This window comes from Mesocricetus auratus, unplaced genomic scaffold (assembly GCF_017639785.1).
Source record: "Mesocricetus auratus isolate SY011 unplaced genomic scaffold, BCM_Maur_2.0 Super-Scaffold_6723, whole genome shotgun sequence".
In the NCBI taxonomy this organism is placed as follows: domain Eukaryota; kingdom Metazoa; phylum Chordata; class Mammalia; order Rodentia; family Cricetidae; genus Mesocricetus; species Mesocricetus auratus.
The window spans coordinates 13,073,798-13,089,554 of NW_024429183.1; the positions used below are offsets into that span (position 1 = coordinate 13,073,798).

At 39.4% G+C, this 15,757-nt stretch overlaps 1 protein-coding gene across 2 annotated transcripts in view; it reads left to right on the plus strand.

Moving 5' to 3' along the window:
* Sf3b3 (splicing factor 3b subunit 3) overlaps positions 1-15,757 on the plus strand; it is a 38,738-nt gene that overhangs the window by 6,279 nt on the left and 16,702 nt on the right. For both annotated transcript variants that reach the window (XM_040736877.1, XM_040736876.1), the window contains exons 6-13: positions 831-943; positions 2,041-2,178; positions 3,203-3,306; positions 5,012-5,177; positions 6,017-6,112; positions 8,080-8,152; positions 13,804-13,955; positions 14,395-14,550. In XM_040736877.1, the coding sequence (XP_040592811.1) occupies positions 831-943; positions 2,041-2,178; positions 3,203-3,306; positions 5,012-5,177; positions 6,017-6,112; positions 8,080-8,152; positions 13,804-13,955; positions 14,395-14,550 (998 nt within the window). The remainder of the gene's footprint in view (positions 1-830; positions 944-2,040; positions 2,179-3,202; positions 3,307-5,011; positions 5,178-6,016; positions 6,113-8,079; positions 8,153-13,803; positions 13,956-14,394; positions 14,551-15,757) is intronic.

Here is a 15,757-nt window from a genome sequence, read left to right on the forward strand (position 1 = left end):
GCGGCTAAGAGCACTGACAGCAAACCCCAGGGATATCATCCTCTCCATCTCGTTCCCCCCCAGTGCTGAGATTACAGGGTATGCTTTTATTTAACAGCTTGTTTTGTTTTGTATTTCAAGAGAGGGTTTTTCTGTATTGCGTTGGAGCCTGTCCTGGAACTCTTTTTGTAGACCAGGCTGGCCTTGGACTAACAGATCTGCCTGCCTCTGCCTTCTAAGTGCTGGATTAAAGGTGTGTGCCACCACTGCCAAGCTCATCTACCGTTTTTAAATGACCCTCTTGCTTGTGTGTTAAGCACTTGAGGCTGGTTTCAAGTCTTTTAGTGTAGATAACTCTTGAACTCTAAGTACTGGGATTATAGATAGATACTACCATTCCTGGCTTTATTTCAATTTTCAGAGACAGGCTTTCATACAGCTCAGGCTAGCCCCAAACTCTTTGTGTAACTGAAGGTGACTTGGCTTTTGATCCTCTTACCTCCTCCACCTGCCAAGGACTTCCATTTAAAGTGGACATCAGGGAAAAGATACTTGGTTTGCTTGTCTTTTAGCTTCTGGCATACAACCTTATCAAGTGAGGAGAGCAGTTGAAAATAAAAGCAGCTTAGAGTAGCTTAAGTTACGTGTTTTTGTTTTTGTTTTTGTTTTTGTTTTTCGAGACAGGGTATCTCTATTGTTTTGGAGGCTGTCCTGGAACTGTAGACCAGGCTGGCCTCGAACTCATAAGAGATCCGCCTGCCTCTGCCTTCCAAGTGCTGGGATTAAAGGCGTGTACCACCAACACCCAGCTTAAGTTACTGTTAAACTTTTTTATTTCTTTCCTCTCATAGTTCCTGGAGGGTCAGATGGTCCAAGTGGAGTGCTGATCTGTTCTGAAAATTATATCACCTATAAGAACTTTGGTGACCAACCAGATATCCGATGTCCAATTCCCAGGAGACGGGTAAGGTTTTTGCCATAGAGGATATTCAATTGTTGTTTGGAAAATGAATTATATTTTTATGATTATGGAATAGCCGCTTTCCCTTTTCTTCCCAGGACAGGGTTTCTCTGTGTAGTCCTGACTGACCTGGAACTAGCTGTATACACCAGGCTGACCTCAAACTCAGGTGGTGGTTGTACCCTACCACCACCTGGCCTATCTCTCTCTTTTTGCATGTATGCCAAGGTACATGTATGGAGGTCAGACAGGACAAACTTCAAGAGTCCTTCCATTGTGTGGGCCTTTAATTAAACTGGGGTTGTTAAGCTTAGCAAGCATTGCTATCTACTTAGCCATCTCACTGGCCCTAGTATATCTGTTGCCAAATTTTAGTTATTTGAAGAAGTAAATGTTCTTTTTCTAAAACTGGTATTTTTAAGAGGGGAAATTACTATTTTGTTATTTTCTAACCTGGGATAGGCTCAGGTTAGCTCAGGATAAGCTTGTCTTTCTGTAATTCTTGTGTCCTTCCAAGTGACAGGATTACAGACATGTGCTACCATGCCTTGTTTATTCAGCTCTGGGACCCAAGGCTTTGCACATGCTAGGGGAGCTCTCTGCCTATTGAGCAAATGATCACTAAGGCAGTGCCTACCTTATTTACTTAATTGTGAAGTTATAGCATATGATGGTGGTTTTTGAGGTGTGTAGATATTCTTTCCTGTGCAGTCTGAATCCTCTGGGCACATTCGATCTTATTTTGTTCCCCTCAGCTTTGATTTTTTTTTTTTTGGTTTTTCGAGACAGGGTTTCTCTGTATTGTTTTGGAGCCTGTCCTGGAACTTGCTCGGTAGACCAGGCTTAGTCTCGAACTCACAGAGATTCACCTGCCTCTGCCTCCCGAGTGCTGGGATTAAAGGCGTGCGCCACCACCACCCGGCTAGTATGTATTTCTATCAGACAAGTTTTTAGTTGTTTTGTTCAGTTGGCAGCTTCTGTGGTTAATAGTTGTATGTTAGATCTTGAGTAGTCTGTATAGTTCCTATTGTTAAAGTACTGAATTCTAGAATAAAGAGTACCTGTTTCTAAGATGTTGATTATACATTTGACCTTGCTAGAATGACCTGGATGACCCTGAAAGAGGAATGATTTTTGTTTGCTCTGCTACCCATAAAACCAAGTCCATGTTCTTCTTTTTGGCCCAAACGGAGCAGGGAGATATCTTTAAGATTACTTTAGAGACAGATGAAGATATGGTAAGTAGACCATGGATGGAGGGGGAAATATGTATTTTTGTAGTCTGTTTTAATTTGAATATAATTTAAAGCTCTTGTCTAAAGTACTTGCTATATATACATGTAAGATTTACAAAGCTTCTTTGCAACCATCTATCCATCATGATGTTTCCCTGCGTTAAGATAGGGAGTAAGTACACCTGATTCTTGACAAGTCAAAGAGGGCTTTTGCCTTTTCTTATTGTGTCTTGTTTTGTCCTTTTTGACTGGTCTCATGGAGGCCTTCTCTTTCTTTTTTTTTTTTTTTTAATTTATTTATTATGCATACAGTGTTCTGCCGGCAGTATTCCTGCAGGTCAGAAGAGGGCACCAGATCTCATTACAGATGGTTGTGAGTCACCATGTGGTTGCTGGGATTCTAGCTCAGGATCTCTAGAAGAACGAGTGCTCTTAACCTCTGAGCCGTCTCTCCAGCCCGTGCTTTTTTTTTGTTTGTTTGTTTGTTTTATATATATGATGTATGGTCATGAGACAAAAACATACTTTTAATTAAAGCAAAAAGAAATTTAGATACCTTAGAAAGTGGTTACTTTTGGGTTTGAATGTGAAAATGGGTTTTCCCATTCTGGCTAATTAGTATCTGGTCTTGTAAAGTCGTAACAATAATTGATGTGAATCAGAAAAAAGCTCTTCATGTCTTGGAAGTTGATAATATGCATGGTCTTTTATTGATGTGATCAATAGGCAGTTTTAGTTACCTAGGTACCATTTAGGTAGGAATTGGTACGATTTGTAAAGGTTAGGCAGTCATTTTCAATTTTTCTGTGTCATATAGACTTAGTCTAAATTAACTTTGGGGTTGAAACAGAGAGAGCAGTAGACCCAGCAGGTCTGAGTTATCATTTCTTCCCTTGTTGTTTAGATACTGAACATAGTGAGATTCTTTTGTTTGTTTTTGTTTTTTACTTAGTTCTGCTTGTGGTGAATGACAGCAGGTTTCTGTGGCCAAGCTGTACTTGCCTTTACACTAGTCTTTTTACTCCAGGTAACTGAGATTCGCCTGAAGTATTTTGATACCGTGCCTGTTGCTGCTGCAATGTGTGTGCTTAAAACAGGCTTCCTTTTTGTGGCATCAGAATTTGGAAATCAGTGAGTAATCCTTTTATTGTCCCAGTTTACATTGATTACCATAAATAGTAAAAGTTGGCAGAAGGGAGGTGTGGTTGGTGTGGTTTCAGAGCTAGGGAGGTTTTCACAGAGTTGTAAAGGTTTTTCAGAAGAAGCATTGCTCTTGTTTTCTCTTTGTATGCATTTACCCCAGCCCTTTTTTTCTATTGTATATTCTCTCTCTCTCTCTCTCTCATTTAATAAATGGTTTTTTTAAAGTTATTTAAAATGTTATTTTATGTGTGTGTATGCTGACTGTATGTATATGCACCACATGCATGTAGAAAGCCAGAAGAGGGCATCTGGAACAAGTCAAGATATAGATGCTAGGAACTGAACTCAGGTTCTCTGTAAGAACAGCAACTGCAGCTGGGCATTGGTGGCACACACCTTTAATCCCAGCACTCAGGAGGCAGAGGCAGGCGGATCACTGTGAGGCCAGCCTGGTCTACAGAACGAGTTCCAGGACAGCCTCCAAAACAATACAGAGAAACCCTGTTTTGAAAAACAAAACAAACAAAAAACCAGCAAATGCTCTTAAGCCACCACCTTCCCAAGGCTCCCTCCAGTCTCATTTTTGTGTCTTTTTTTTTTGTGTGTGTGCTTCCTTTACTTCATGGCTTCAGTCACTGCCTCTGAATGTCTGCAAAATACCTTTAGCTGAGTGTGTGTTGTCATATACCTAGATCCCAGCGCTTAGGAGACTGAGGCAAGAAAATCTCAAGTTTGAAGCCAGCTTGGGCTACATAGTGAGATGATTGTCTCTAGAAAACTAAAAACCAGAGAGGTTCGACAAGTACTTCTTGTGCAGACCTAAACTTGAAGGTTGTTAGTAACTACACTGCCTGCCCACATCACCAGTGTGCCACGACCAGGATTTTTTATTAATGACTATAAAAGAGCCACTTCTAGTGATTTATAAGTTCTCAATTTATTTTTCTTCTACTACTTTTAGTCAAATGCAAAGTTCTATTTTTACTTCTTTTTGTGGTTCTAATCGAAACTTAATTGGGTTTCCTGCGAAATCCAGTCTTTATAGAGTTGTTTCCTTAGTGACATTACTCTGTATTAACAATCTTTGGTGGATTTTCATTGCCAAATGAAAGAAATCTCTCAACTCCAGTTGCTATTTAAAACCAATATCCACAACTTCAAATCACTTACATAAATGACAAGGTCTTACCAGAAGCTGCTAACGTGTATGCAAAACACTAATTTTAAGCTCAGTTTTCTCATAATTAAAGTGTAGATGCTTTCTAGGAGATTGTGCTATTTCTGCCTTGTCTCCAGTAGATGCATGTGTGAGTGTCAGGTGTTTTCCTCAAGGTTCTTTACCTCATTTTCTGAAACAAGGTCTTGACTGAACCTGAAGTACACTGATCCATGCCTGTCTCCCCAGCTCTGGGATTATAGATGGGTATTGCTGCATCCTGAGTTTTATATGGTGTTGAGAATCTGAACTAGGGTCCCCATGCTTGGATGTTAGGCATTCCTCCAACTGAGCTCTCCCTAGTCCATACTCTCGTTCTTCAACATGCCATTTGCCTAAGTACCTTCTTTCATCTCCCTTTAAAGTTTTTACAGCTAACTTTGGAATCATATCCCATTTCCCAGTATACTGAAATCTGACTATGATCAATCATTTATGCATAATCTGTGTCAAAGAAAATTCTTTGCTTTTCCACAGCTACTTATATCAAATTGCCCATCTTGGAGATGATGATGAAGAACCTGAATTTTCATCTGCCATGCCACTAGAAGAAGGAGACACATTCTTTTTTCAGCCAAGACCACTCAAAAACCTTGTGCTGGTTGATGAACTGGACAGCCTCTCTCCCATTCTGTTTTGCCAGGTATGACTTTAATCAGTCACCTCCACACTGTGCCAGCCGGTTATTAAATTGAAATGTGATCATTTAAGGTTTTCCTCTCTGTGCAGTCACTGCTGTGAAAAACTGGAGTTCAGGGCCTAAAACTTATCAGTCTATGAGGGGTGTTTGTTCTGAGACAGTCTTAACTCTGTAGCTCAAGTCTAGTCTTGAACACACTATCCTCCTGCCTCAGCCTCCTGAGTGCTGGGACTACAGGGTTAAGCTGTCCTGCCTGACTGATTGTATAAGATTCAAGTTGAACACTGTCCTTGGTGCAGATACATATGAGTTGGCTAGCCATATCATAAGCATATATGCAACTATATAATTGTTTGAAGTAGTGGTTAAGGTCATTGAAACACCTGTAAACTTATGTTAAAATTGTTTTTATGAGTGACAAAGTTATAATTATTCAATATAATTTGACTCTTTTAATTACAGTGGAAGAAACTTCATTTCACTCAATGTCAAAGTTCCTTTCTGACTTCTGAACAAATTACATAAGTGTTTGGTTTTTGTTGTTTTGTTTTTCAAGACAGGTTTCTCTGTGTATTCCTTGCTGTCTTGGAACTCACTCTGTCAACCAGACTCAGGCTGCTGACTTCTTCTTGCCTCTACCTCCTGAGTGCTGGGATTAAGTGTGCCACCACCACCCAACAGTTTTTTTGTGGGGTTTTCTTGTTTGTTTAATGTGGAACACTGGGGCCTTTTCTCTTTTCCCAATCAGTAGCCATTATGTAACTTTAAATTGAGAATAGTTTGTCCTTTCATAGTTGTATTTGAAAGCTTAGTACAATAGACATTTTCGCCTTGTTGTGCAGATAGCTGATCTGGCCAATGAAGACACTCCACAGCTGTATGTAGCCTGTGGTAGGGGACCCCGGTCATCACTGAGAGTCTTAAGGCATGGACTTGAGGTAAGACGGGAATTTCTTGGTTCCCTTTATGATGTGAAAGGAAGGCCAACACAGAACATTGTACAGGCTTACTTTGAGGAAGTCAAAGATAAACTACTGTTTTTATGAACAAATATTTATTTTCTCTTATCCCTCAAGTTTATAGAGTTCAGATTACCTTTCCCTTACTCGTTCACTCCCTGTGACATCTTGGCGGAAGTAAATAGTATTTTCCATGACCATTTGAAGTTAGAGTTTGTGGTTGGCAAAGTAGGTGTTAAGATGACTGTTTTTCTTTTCTTTTTTTAAGATTTATTATGTATACAATGTTCTATGTACACATTTGCCTACTCGCCAGAAGAGGGCATCAGATCTCATTATAGACGGTTGTGTAGGGTCTGGAAATTGAACTCAGGACCTCTGGAAGAACAGTTAATGCTCTTAACCTCTGAGCCATCTCTCCAGCCCCCCTGTTGTCTGTTTTTCATCAATTTGTGTTGAGATATTGCCAAGATGACCTTTGTTTAAAGGCTTTACTAAATAGCAACTGTAAACTTTAGTTCTATAAAACTCACTTAATGATGGCATAAGATATGCCATAATGTAGTCATAAAAGTGGAGGCACAAGTCTGTAACTTGAGCCACAGTATTCAAAAGTAGAAAGGTTTTTGAGTTCAAGGCTAGTTTGTTCAACGGAGTTATTTTGGAAATCAAAATATTTTCACCGCCAAAATATTCATTATTTCACTAAGTTTTGGGTGGGCTTGATCAAATTTAGAACCAATATGTACACCTGCTTGACTTTTCTTTTTCTTCTCTTCCTGTTATTCCCCTATTCCTTTTTGTTTTGTTTTGTTTGTTTTGAGAGAGGGTTTCTCTGTGTGGCCCTGCTGTCCTGGAACTTGCTCTGTAGACCTAGCTGGCATTGAACTCACAGAGGTACAGTTGCCTTGCCTCCTGAGCACTGGGATTAAAGTCGTACATCACTACCTGGCTTTCTTTTGTTGTTTTTAAAGAAAAGGTCTCATTGTAACTAGAGCTGGTCCCAGACAGAGCAGTCCCACTGTCCAAATCTGCATACCAGGAGCCGAAGTTCTCAGTTACTTACTGCTCTTTGACTCCTAGTGAGGAATGTCTGAACACAAAGAAGAAAGCTTTGTGTAGTGTAAGATAAAGGACTCCAGAGTTGCTTTTTAATGGCTTGCCCTCTGTCCTTACAACTTTATAAGCAGAGCTTTTGTTATATTTTGAAAACAGTTATTATTGCTTTGTTCTCTCTCGTATGCCTGTCTTTGTCTATAGTCTTACTGAATAGAAACCAAATTTTCTCTTAGTTGAGTAGGATACTTGACACATAAGTTTTACTAATGAAGTTCTTATGTCTTACTGTTCTTGGAAACTGAAAAGGGTAGTGCCTTGAATTTTCTTGTTCTTTTCTATAAGGTATAGTTACATAGTACACTGTATGAAGCACTCTGTCTCTGAATAATTTACATTTTTTAAAAATGTAATTACATTTTTAAAAATTCCAAAGGCAATAAATAATCTGTGAAGAGATACCGTTTTGTCTTGGCAAAATTAGAGAAAGCAATAATATACTGAGTTAGACTGTTTCATTTATTTCCAGTAGTGCTTGTGTTTTGTTTTGTTTTGTTTTGTTTTTCTTCCCTCGTGACAGGGTTTCTCTGTACCTTTGGAGCCTGTCCTGGAGCTTGCTCACTAGACCAGGCTGGCCTTGAACTCACAGAAATCCACCTGTCTCTGCCTCCCAAGTACGGGGATTTTTTTTTTTTTTCTTCTTTTTGACTTTTGCTGCCTGTGCCTCCAATCTTTGGATTTTAGGTTCTTTTTTTCACTAAGTGTTCCAGTTCTTTTACTGTATTATACAGGGTGAGGTCTTTGCCTTTAGCATATTATTATCTAGTATAGTGTGTAAGAAGTAGAATTTCGTGCTCACTGGATCTGTGGCTTGCCTGCTCTCCTTTTAGGTGTCAGAAATGGCTGTTTCTGAGCTCCCTGGTAACCCCAATGCTGTCTGGACAGTACGTCGGCATATTGAAGGTAAGTGTCCCTTTCCTGGTAGTCAAGATGGGTCTTGGGAACCATTGCCATGGGAAACTTAGAAACCGCATTCATAATATGTCTATATCGCTTCATCTAGTACCCCAGAAACTTCTGGCACAACACCCCACTTTTTGAGGCTTCTTCTGATCAGGGTACCTTCTGGTCTTTCTGAAAGTGGATAGAGAGGGAATAGAATGGTTGTTTATGTTTTAGTTGCAGCATAAACATTTCAGAATCATCCAGCTGCCTGTATGATTTTTGGATTTATAAAGCTCTGGTTTTACCTGTGTAAGAGATGTTCTAAGGGAAAATGGTTGTTTTCTCGTTGTACTTGAACTATGTTTTCATTGTGCTGAAATCACAGTGAAAGTCAAGATTATAAAACCTATTAATTGATCAGTTCTGCTCATGCTTAAAAATTATAGATTGATTGAGTGGATCCAATTTAAGAGTAGAAAAATGGTTGTGAAAGAGATGGCATCTGAGTTCTTGAATAAAAAATGGTCACCTCACCTTAAAGTTGAAAGTATTGTAGTTTGCATGGTACTCCAACAACAAGAATGTGTTGCAACATTGAATTTCAATCCCATAAAACTCTTGTCATGTTTCCTGTGGTTCACTTTGGAGCAGAAGGTTATTGTTCTGAGACCTCATTTTCATCTTTTCTCTCAGGAATGTGGAACTAGTAAGTGAGATCCGGCCAGCAAACAAAGCTTTGGCTGGAAAACAGCTGTAATTCTGCCTGAGGTTTAGATGTTCTTGTTGAATGTAACAAGCTGAAGGGAGCTGGGAAATGTGTAGGAGGGGAATTTATTAGAACACTGCATTTTTTTTGTGTGTGTATATGTGTGTGTGGATTTTGTTTTCATAGTTGGAATCAAATGAGTTGAAAGGGGAGTAACAACAGGAAATTTGTGGGCTTGTTTTAGCTGAGAGGTGATTGGATATTTGGTTTGAAGAGATTTCTACATTGAATGTAATTTCTACATAGAGAATCTAGTTATTGTTGGTCTTAATTTTGGTGGACTTTGATAATAAAGTTCTAGTAAATCTTACCTAGGTTAGTTAAACTAGAAAGGTGCTTTGAGAAATCCAATGTTTTTATTTAAAGGTAGATCTTATTGTATACTCAGGCTAGCCTAGTACTCGGTGTGTCACCAGTGGCTTTGTATTCACAGACCTTTCTCAGCTTCCCTGAGTGTGGTTGGTGATGACAGGCATGTGTTACCGTGCCAAGCTTCTGATTTTTAGACAGTTTTTGAAACTTTTTAGAGCAGATTTAGATTTGCAGAAGAAAATCTCAAGTGTTGACTCTAAAGCCAATACATCTAAATAGTAGCAGAAAATTGTCTCCTGAATCCTAATACAATGCTCATTTTGACTAACTCTGGTGGGAGTCTATAGTATTGGTTTCTTGTGTGCTTTCATCCTGTAGTCATCTTTTCAGAGTAATTAACATAGAATTTCTGCCTCAGAGCACTTGTCATATAAGAGATTGGAGTAGTTCAGTGATAAAGCACTTGACAAGCATGCACCGAGCTCTGGGTCTAGATCCTGTATTATAGAACTACCAAAAAGACAGGTATCCAACTCCTGTATGCACTGAAAAGTACAAGAAGCATCCTGGCAGGGGGAGATTATAAAACCGAAAAGAGGCTTATTTGAAAGTAAAGAAAGGTATTTAGACAGGCAGCTGTTTGCCAAAGAAAGTGGTAGGCAGGTATTTTCTAGTGTGATGGAACTGATAATTGAAACTTGTTCTTCTGGTAATCTCAAAACCTAGGTAGCAAATATTTCCTGATCAGTTTTACTTTTTACTGTAGTTTGGGGCAGATACCCACAAAAACATGTCAGGTTTTCTGGTCATTTTCTTTCCAGATATCCCATGTCACTATTGAGTGAGCATTCCTCTATCCATACGTGTTTCCGTCTTCAGGCAAATACTAACCTTGGCTGGTACTTGGTGATGTATACTACCAATACCAAGCCTTTTTTTCTCTTCCACAGGTGGCTGGTGAAGGTGCTGATTATCACAGGTGTGTACCTACTGCTAGGGTCTACTGTGGGATCTTATAGGGAAAGGGATGACCTGCACAGAATACTGAGGCTGTCCTAATGGTGTCTCTGCAGGTGGATGTCAGTATGTGTCATAGTGACAATCACACATCTGCAGAAAGCCTCGCCTTTTCCCGAGTCTGGACAATAGAACTAGTTGGCTTTTATTAAACTGAAAGAATGTGTAACTAGCAAACCACAGCTTCATTCTCTTTTGGAATTATCCATTCCAGATATATTGACTGAAGGTTTAGGACCTCGAGAAGTATATATATTAAACTGAGGAGCTGGGTGGTGGTGGCAGCGCATGCCTTTAATACCAGCACTCAGGAGCTAGAGGCAGGCAGATTATCTGTGATTTTTGAGGCCAGCCTGCAGAATGAGTTCCAGGACAGCCAGAGAACCCTGTCTTGAAGAGCCAAAAAACAAAACAAAAAAAACTGAGACAAGCAAATGGCCAGGTACTCTGAATGAGAATGAAGTACCAGTGGCTTAGTCATATACTTTGTTGCTTGTGTTGTCTTTTGGAAAGAGCTGTTTGTAGAATAGCTGATCATAAGGCAAGAAAAGTAAAGCATTCCGTCTCTGGGCTGCTTCTGTAATGCTCAAAAGGGGTGTGGGGTAGAAAGAGAGAGGCAATTATGCTGAACTTGGGCCTAAAGAGCTTTTCTCTTTCCCAAGAGATTCTTCACTGAGACAAAAAGTAATATTTTTGTAAAACTTACAACCTCTAGAAAAAAACATTGTGAATTTTTATAATTCTTATATTGTACCTGAAGCTTGATTTTTGTTCTGAATGTCAACGTTTACCCTGTAATCTCCCTAAGAGAAATTAATCTGTTGTAGGACATCTTTTGCTGAGAATGGAAATGGTAGAAGTTTTATTGTGCTTAGTATTTTTTGTTTCAGGAAATCTGTGATTAAAGGAGCTGGTAAAGCTTTAGGCATGGTGCTCTCACTTGTTGAATCATTTAGTCAAAGTGTGACCCCTATTTTAAGTTAATTTAGCATTTCCTTTATCTCTGAGTAGTCTGGACTTGTGGGTAAGGGAAGGTGTAGATGTGGGCACCCCTTCTTAACCCCATTCTCTTAATAGTTAAGTAAAAAATTGGATGATTTCTCTTGCAAAAAGACCCCCTTTCCCTCTCAACTAAGGGAAGATCCTGGAAAGTGTGGCCATTTAAAACCTTTTTATGGGTTGGCTTTAAGTTAGTCTTACACAGCTTTCAAGGTACCAAGTTTTAATAAATGGAAACATGGGACATGATGCAGTGTTCTTATAAAAATAAGCAGTTTCTTACTACATGTCAGAAACTTCCAGGTCAAAAGTTCAGAGCTGAAATAAAGTTTTAAGTTTGGTGTCAAGATTAATTTGGGTCTTTCTGTAAACTATTAGAAATCCATTTAGAAACAACTATATTCTAATTTGCTTTTAAAAATACTATTTACTTATTATGGTGTATGTGTGGGCACATGTACCTCAGCATGCTTTTGGAGTGCAGAGGACAGCTTTGTGGAGTTGGTTCTCTCCATCCTTCTTTATGTGGTTCCTGTGGGTAGAAATTGGATCACCAGGCCTGTGCAGCAAGCCTCCCTCTGAGCCATCTCACCAGGCCTTAAGTCATTTATGATAGCAAGCAGTGCTTTGTACTGTAAAACCATTGTATATGATGCCTCCAAAGCATTTGACACATGCTAACAGTTATAGCAGTACAACTACACAATAGCACCTAGTATCTGGTCTAGTACTACTTAAGTTTTGTAAATTGTATTTTGTACTTTGTAAGTTACCACTACTGGTCTAGCCATCAGAACTTAACCTGTTGGGAACGGTCTTTGGTTCTTGCTTTCCAACCACTCTTGTTGCATACATGTATTACTAACTGGAAGTTTCGTCAAACAGCACATAACCCTTACTGTGTGAAACAATTTCATAGCATTATTTCTGTTATAAAGTACTGATTACAACTCACCAAACTGTATGTCCTGCTAATGAGTATCACTATGTAGGTTACACTGATAACATGCCTTTACCTCTCCTATAAAGAATGCTGATTCTAATAATTCTAATAATAAGTAATTTTAGAGTAATACAAACTAGAAATGGTCCTTGGTGTGGGTGTACTTTAGTCCTGTGGCATTGAACTCTGACAAGGCTCAGGATAAACAGCTCTATAGCTGCCAATCTAGTGTAGTGCTTTATTCTGTTATTCTGCCCTTTGTTTAGCTGATTTCTGGGTTGGGATAAAAGGTAACAAAAACATTGATATAACATATGTCCAGTATTCTATGTTGTGGATGTAGGCAACTCAAAAGTTGTTTTATTCTGTAGAATGAGGGTATGGGAAATAGATGGCCTTTGACAGTGGGATTGTGCAGAGGAAACTAAGGTTGACTTTATATAGAACTCAGATCTTAATGACCTTGAGAAACTCGTTAGTGTTTGTTTATTCAACTATATTATGAAAGGCAAATTCTAATAAGATTGCTCTTAACCACTGTGTTGTTAACATTTTTAAATAGTGAAAAACCAGAGAGGTCAAGAACTTGAAAATATCAACATTCTCCCTTCTCCCATTTCCTGGTTAACTGGAACTCTTCTCTTATTCCCAGTGGGAATAGAATTCCCAGTTTCTAGCCCTAGAATAACTAAATATGCTCAAGTCTCCAGTAGTCCTTTTAGTTACTAAAGATTATATTGTTACATCTTTGCTTCCTTTGGAAGAACTTAGGGGTGGGGGTCTTTTGGGGTTTTGGGGGTGTTTTTTGTTGTTTTTTGAGGCAAGAGTATTATTGCGTAGTCTTGAACTGAGATCTGCCTCTGCCTCCTCTAAGTGTTCAGAGGGGTGTTCCACCGTACCTGATGGGTCTAGAGGTAGAAACTTCTCTTAAAATATTTGTAAGATGGCCTGGTGGTGGTGGCACACACCTTTAATTCCCAACACTTCAAAGGCAGAGGCAGGAGGATCTCTGAGTTCGAGGCCAGGATGGTCTATTGAGGAAGTTCCAGGACAGCCTCCAGAGCTACAGAGAAACCCTTGGGGGGGGCGCACAAAAATCATTAATTGGGTTGGAATTAAGCAGGATTGACTCAGTTGCCCAATGTGCAGGAAACTCTGGGTTCCATCCCTAGCACGTTATAAGCTGGGTATGGTGGTACATACCTGTAATTCCAGTACAGGAGTGAAGTTCAAGGTCATCTTTGGTTATATAGTGAATTTGAGTCCCAACCTGGACTATATGATACGTTATCAGTCAGTCAACAATTGGTACAAACTGATTTGCTCTAGTTTTTATTCACATACACATAGTTATTTAAGATTTCCTTATACTATTTATTTTTGTATTGTCCCCTCTGTTTCCTAATTCAGAGATATGAGGATGACATTTGTAATCAGTGTTTTGGGGCATTTATTTGTAGGTTTCTAGGACCCTCAGTCTTCTTTTGGACATCCTGTTCTGTGTGCATGTGTGTAGTGACTACACATAGGAGTGTGTGGAAGGTTTCTGAAACTCTTAGTATCTCAGTTGTCTTTCTAATGCTAGTAAATTTGAGTTCTTTCCTAACCATTCCTTTCTTTTTTTTTTTCCAGATGAGTTTGATGCCTACATCATTGTGTCTTTCGTGAATGCCACGCTTGTGCTATCTATCGGAGAGACTGTGGAAGAAGTGACTGACTCTGGGTTCTTGGGTACCACTCCAACCTTGTCCTGCTCCTTATTAGGAGATGATGCATTGGTTCAGGTGAGCTTGCTTACCTGCTCAGTGTGCTGTGTCTTTCCTTGCCCATGGTGTGCCTGTATTCATGTCTCCGTTCTCACCTTCCAGAAAGCCTCAGAAGGGTTACATGTTTTATCAACTTAAAAAAAGTACACTTAATTCCTTTAAGATTTTACTAACTAAGCAATTTGGAGAATTTGAAGCACAACATTTCCTCTCAGTTTGCATTTCTGTTTCAAAAACAAGAAACCATTACTGCTGTTCTCATTTAACAAGTGGGTTTTGGACTTTGAAGTGATGTGACAAAGCATGAAATTTAAAAACATTTCTTTAAAAATTGATTTGTCTGGGCTCTACTAACTCTAGTTAATACCTCAATTGTATGATTCCAGGTTTGGCAGGTGTGAAGATCCTTCTGGATGATAATAAAATTGCTAGTTAGATTTTATTCTTTGACTTCTAGGTGTATCCAGATGGCATTCGACACATACGAGCAGATAAGAGAGTCAATGAGTGGAAGACGCCTGGCAAGAAAACGATTGTGAAGTGTGCAGTGAACCAGCGACAAGTAGTGATCGCCCTGACTGGAGGAGAACTTGTCTATTTTGAGATGGATCCTGTATGTTATTTATTTTGTTGTTGTTGACCATGTATTACTTTTCTTCATGGCTCTTGGGGTGGGATTCTGAAGCATTGGTAATATTGTTAGCAGTATATATAGTATGGTTGTCAGTATCTTGTATCTTGTATGTATATTCTCAAGAAAAAGAATTGGAATGAATGTGCTCATAAAACAGTCTGGCCCTTTTTAAAAGGTTTATTATTATTATGTGTATGTAATTGTGCCTGAATGAGTTTATGTACATAATGTATACAGAAGACACTGTTGAATCTCCTCCTGGAACTTGAGTTACAAGCCACTGTGTGGATGTTGGGAACCGAACTGAGTTTTGCCAAGAACAGGGCAGTAAACCCAACCCTTAAACTGTCCCTCCAGCACGAATTTGACCCTTCTAAGGGACAAAAATTAGTAAGTCTCTTTCAGACTAGAATTGTGAAATCCTCTTTTGACAATGAAATACTTATTTTTTTTGTACCTCATCCTCATTTTATTATTACTAGTTTTGTTTTGTTTTGAGGCATTTCTTTATGTAGCCCTGGATGTCCTGGCACTCACTCTGTAGACCAAGCTGGTCTTGAGCTTAGAAATCTGCCTTCTTCTACTGAACGCTGGGAATAAAGTACATGCCACCTCTGTCTTACTCACCTCCGTTATCTGACAAATATTTAGCAAAGACTTTATTTTTTTCTGTTTTCAGGTTCGTTTGTTTGGTTTGGTTTGGTTTTTTTTTTTGTTTTTTTGTTTTTTTGTTTTTTTTACGAGACAGGGTTTCTCTGTATTGTTTTGGAGGCTGTCAGTCCAGCCTGGCCTCGAACTCAGAGATCCACCTGCCTCTGCCTCCCGGGTGCTGGGATTAAAGACGTGCACCACCACCGCCCGGCTGTTTTCAGGTTTTTGCTTTTTTAATTTTTTATGAGTGCTCTATGTCAAAAGAGGGCATCAGATCCCACTATAGATGGTTGTGAGCAACCATGTGGTTGTTGGGAATAGAACTCAAGACCTCAGTAAGAGCAGCCAATGTTCTTAACTGCTGAGCTATCTCTCCAGCCCCCAGTTGTTGTTTTTTTGTTTTGGGGATCCCATCTCCTCCCTGAGACAGGGTTTCTCTGTGTAACAGCCCTGGCTGTCCTAGAACTTGGTTTGTAGACCAGGCTGGCCTCTAACTCACAGAGATCCTCCTGCCTCTGACCAAGTGCATGTGCCA